Genomic DNA, 3,591 nt, shown 5'->3' on the forward strand with positions numbered 1-3,591 from the left:
CTATTAATTTCAATAATTTGCACTCCGTTCGTCCTTCTCTCCGTCTCTTACAACCTATTTTTTTCCTCTTCATGCTTTGATTTAGGAAGCTGGTATTTACTAAATAAATTTATATTTATCGATCAAGTTTAGTTTCGTCACCATTGACTGAATTTTACAAGATTGACGGGACTTTGTGCCGAATATAGTGTTCCAGACTTTTCTCCACTCTACTTTAACTTAGGAGTCTCAAATTTGATGTGTCATTATCTAATGAGAAGATGCAGATCAAATTTTAATTTTGTTGTGGTTGACTTAATCTAACAAATATTTTAAGACTTAGTTTCATGGTTGAATGATTTAATTTTGCTGACGTATTTCCCTTTGTTTGATTTAGGAAGCAAAAGGACATTCGATAAAAAGTCAAATAAATCTCGTAAATATAAGTAAACTATGACGAAATTTTATTTAGACTTCATCATCAATTAAAACAAGGGGAAAACGTCCGTAATACAAAATATAAAGAAGTTCATTCAACCATGAAATTAAATTTTACAATTTTTGTGAGAATAAGTCAACCGTAACAAAAGTGAAACTTGGCGTGTATCTACTCATTAAATTATGACATATCCTATTATAATTTTCCGACTTTTTTAGAAATGGTTACACTCAAGTGACAGAAACGTAAAATAAAGTTTACTGTAGAAGCGAAAATGCCGATTTTTTATATGGTTATTCAGAATACTGAAGTTGAGGTTGTTCCTAACACAGCAATAAAACTTGAGGCCGAGGATTCGTCAAGGCCGGTGTAGAGGCAAATTTTGACCTCTACACCGGCATGTTCTTGCCAAAATGATATGTTGTTGTTGTTTGTTTCTGATTATACATTTATTGAACTGTTGATGTCAAATTATTCACACAGAATATTCTGGGAACAACTGGACTTGGGGCCGGTGGTCTAGTTTTATCGAAAGATCATAAATAGTCTAATATATAGTGCTTGTTTTTTATTTTCAAAAATATCAAGCGATAAAATGTCAGTGTGATGAATTTGTTTACCAACAGTGTACACTGTATCTTTGAAAGACCATGCATTGTATGATCTATGTAGTATAATATGAATCTTTTTTAAGGAATTTTTATTTTTTATAAAATGGGCACTTTTGAATTCATATCTTTTAATTCATAAAGTTGTATTCAATTTGTATATTCCTGACGCAAGTTTTTTTTTTATTATTATTATTGATGACATGTATCAGAGACATATATTATATACATGTATGTCTCTACATGTATTAGAAAGTTGGACATGTATATACATCAGAATGTGTCCCGTGTGTAGTCCATTTTTTAAATCAATAATATAATGATTTGCTTTATTTATTGAATAATTTTAAATATTTAAAAAGAACTGTCAGAGACAATAGAACGTTTAAAGATAATATATGGTTATTGCACTTATGTTGGTGAGTATTGGCACTCGTTGGCTGTCAAACTGCACTCGCAAGCTCGTGCATTTTAACAGCCAACTCGTGCCAATATTCACCAATATAAGTTCAATAACCCTTTTATTATGTATAGCTAAAGTATTTAGTTGTTAAATTGTATCCCTTTTCACTCAAAATACTCCAAAATAGACGAGAATTCATCAATATTGGCATCTAAGGTGAAAGGTGCAATATCAGCATGTATTTCTTCATGTTTCGGGCGCACACAATTTACGCAATGCAAAGTTAGCGTTCAATAAATTCTCAGGATATTGAACGCTAACATTCTCTAAATTTTACGCAGATTTTATAATAGACTATTTATTAGCTATATACTACATGTAATACAGTAGATAGAAGTTTTAAGTTACAACTGTATCAGCTGCGAACACAAATGTTAGTGATTGATTATATATTGTTTAACGTCCCTCCGAGTCTCGGGGAATATTTCACTCATATGGAGACGTCACCATTGCCGGGGAAGGGCTGCTTTTAGGCCTATTGCTCGGCGCTTACGGCTTTGGGCAGGGAGGGATCCTTATCGTGCCACACCTGCTGTGACATGGGGTCTTAGTTTTTGCGGTCTCATCCGAAGGTCCGCCCCATTTAGTCGCCTCTCACGACAAAAAGTGAAGTTTGATAGAAGGAACAGTATACTGGAAAATGTCATCCTCTATTGCTGACGGGGATTATAATTGCGAAGTCTTTAAAACGCAGTGATATACAATTATCGTCTACAATAAAGTTGCAAAAATGCTTACAAAACATTGGTGATGATAATATTAAATAAATGTAAGTTTAGATACTTCATATCGAAAAAGGAAGACATTGTGGCATTGTAAGAAAACAAAACAAAAATAATAGGCATTGTGAAAAATGTTGCTTGTATATTGTAGAAAATTTTATACTTAAACGTCCATACTGTAATTATGTTATTCTGTTTTTGATGAGTCGTTTGACTCGATGAAAATAAAGAACTTGAAATCGAATTCGAACGTCTTTTTAAGATAAATATTACGTATAGGAATCTATTAGTGAAGCTAAGCAATTATTTCCAGGTGTGTCCACGTGAAGTTACAGTCGATGATTTTCTGTCAGCATTGAAAACGCACAGAAAAACTGTTACACAAGAGGAAATTCAAAAATTCAAAAACTTCACGAAATCCATGGGTGAACAAGGTTAAGAATTGATACTGTTGCGAACTCCATGTATACACTTTCAAAACTTCAAAGTATTAAAAACTTGTAATAACTGGATCATGTGTTCACTTTACTTTTTTCTTAATCTTCACACCTGTAGTATCACTGTCTTACTACAGTCCGCTAGCCCCAACCTGCCAGCTCAAGAGGGCTTAACGTGTGTAACGTACTCGTATGTACATGTATTTGCTCTGCAGGGCCCACTGTTGCCTGCCAGATACAGCTTTCAAACCATCGAGGCCGAAATACCCTGCATGTTGTGTGTTTGTCCATTTTGATCCCACCCTGGTACCAAAATGCCCTACCCATAGGATCATGAAATTTACAGGATTAGTAAAGTGCTAACTGCTCCTTCTAAATACCCATTTAGAGTCAATTTAGTAACAATGACATTAAGAAAGATGTTATTAAGATGTTTTACACCTAAACAAGTTTGGCGATAGGATTCGGAACATCTAGCTGCAGAACTGTAGCTCTCTGAAAAAATATTTTGACATAACAGAGAGCTACAGAGCCACCCCTTATAAAAACCTTCGATTTACGGCGCACAAAAAGCTGCGCACGGTTGAGGCCTTATATCGTTATATTCTTGAGTTGCTGTCTCATAAATTTAATATTAAAAAATTCTTAACATATTTTCCTACTATACTTATGTCTAAACATACCTTCAAATATTCATTAAAGCCCTATACGACCTGAAAACTCCCAGCTTCAAATGATTTCGTTTGTTGACGTAGCCATGTTAGGTAGCCAGTCAATTCGTACCCTGTTGTTGTTGGTATCTATTCATAAAATTCGTTATATGTTATGTATTCGCTCTTCATTTATTATCGATACGAATAATTATAGAAATTTAAAAAAATATAGTTTTTCTAAAGGTAAAATAAGCTCTTGATTCATGAAAATGCTACTAAAGACCTTAACA

The 3,591-nt window shown here is 33.6% G+C and overlaps 1 protein-coding gene across 1 annotated transcript in view; it reads left to right on the forward strand.

Annotated features, from left to right (window-relative positions):
* Window positions 1-2,703, forward strand: part of LOC125658785 (uncharacterized) — a gene marked incomplete at its 5' end in the record, with an annotated part of 8,863 nt that extends 6,160 nt beyond the window's left edge. Inside the window, one exon of the mRNA XM_048890204.2 lies at window positions 2,525-2,703. Within this exon, the coding sequence (XP_048746161.2) occupies window positions 2,525-2,650 (126 nt within the window). The remainder of the gene's footprint in view (window positions 1-2,524) is intronic.
* Window positions 2,704-3,591: the final 888 nt, after the last annotated feature.

This window comes from Ostrea edulis, chromosome 9 (genome assembly GCF_947568905.1).
Source record: "Ostrea edulis chromosome 9, xbOstEdul1.1, whole genome shotgun sequence".
Classification (NCBI taxonomy): domain Eukaryota; kingdom Metazoa; phylum Mollusca; class Bivalvia; order Ostreida; family Ostreidae; genus Ostrea; species Ostrea edulis.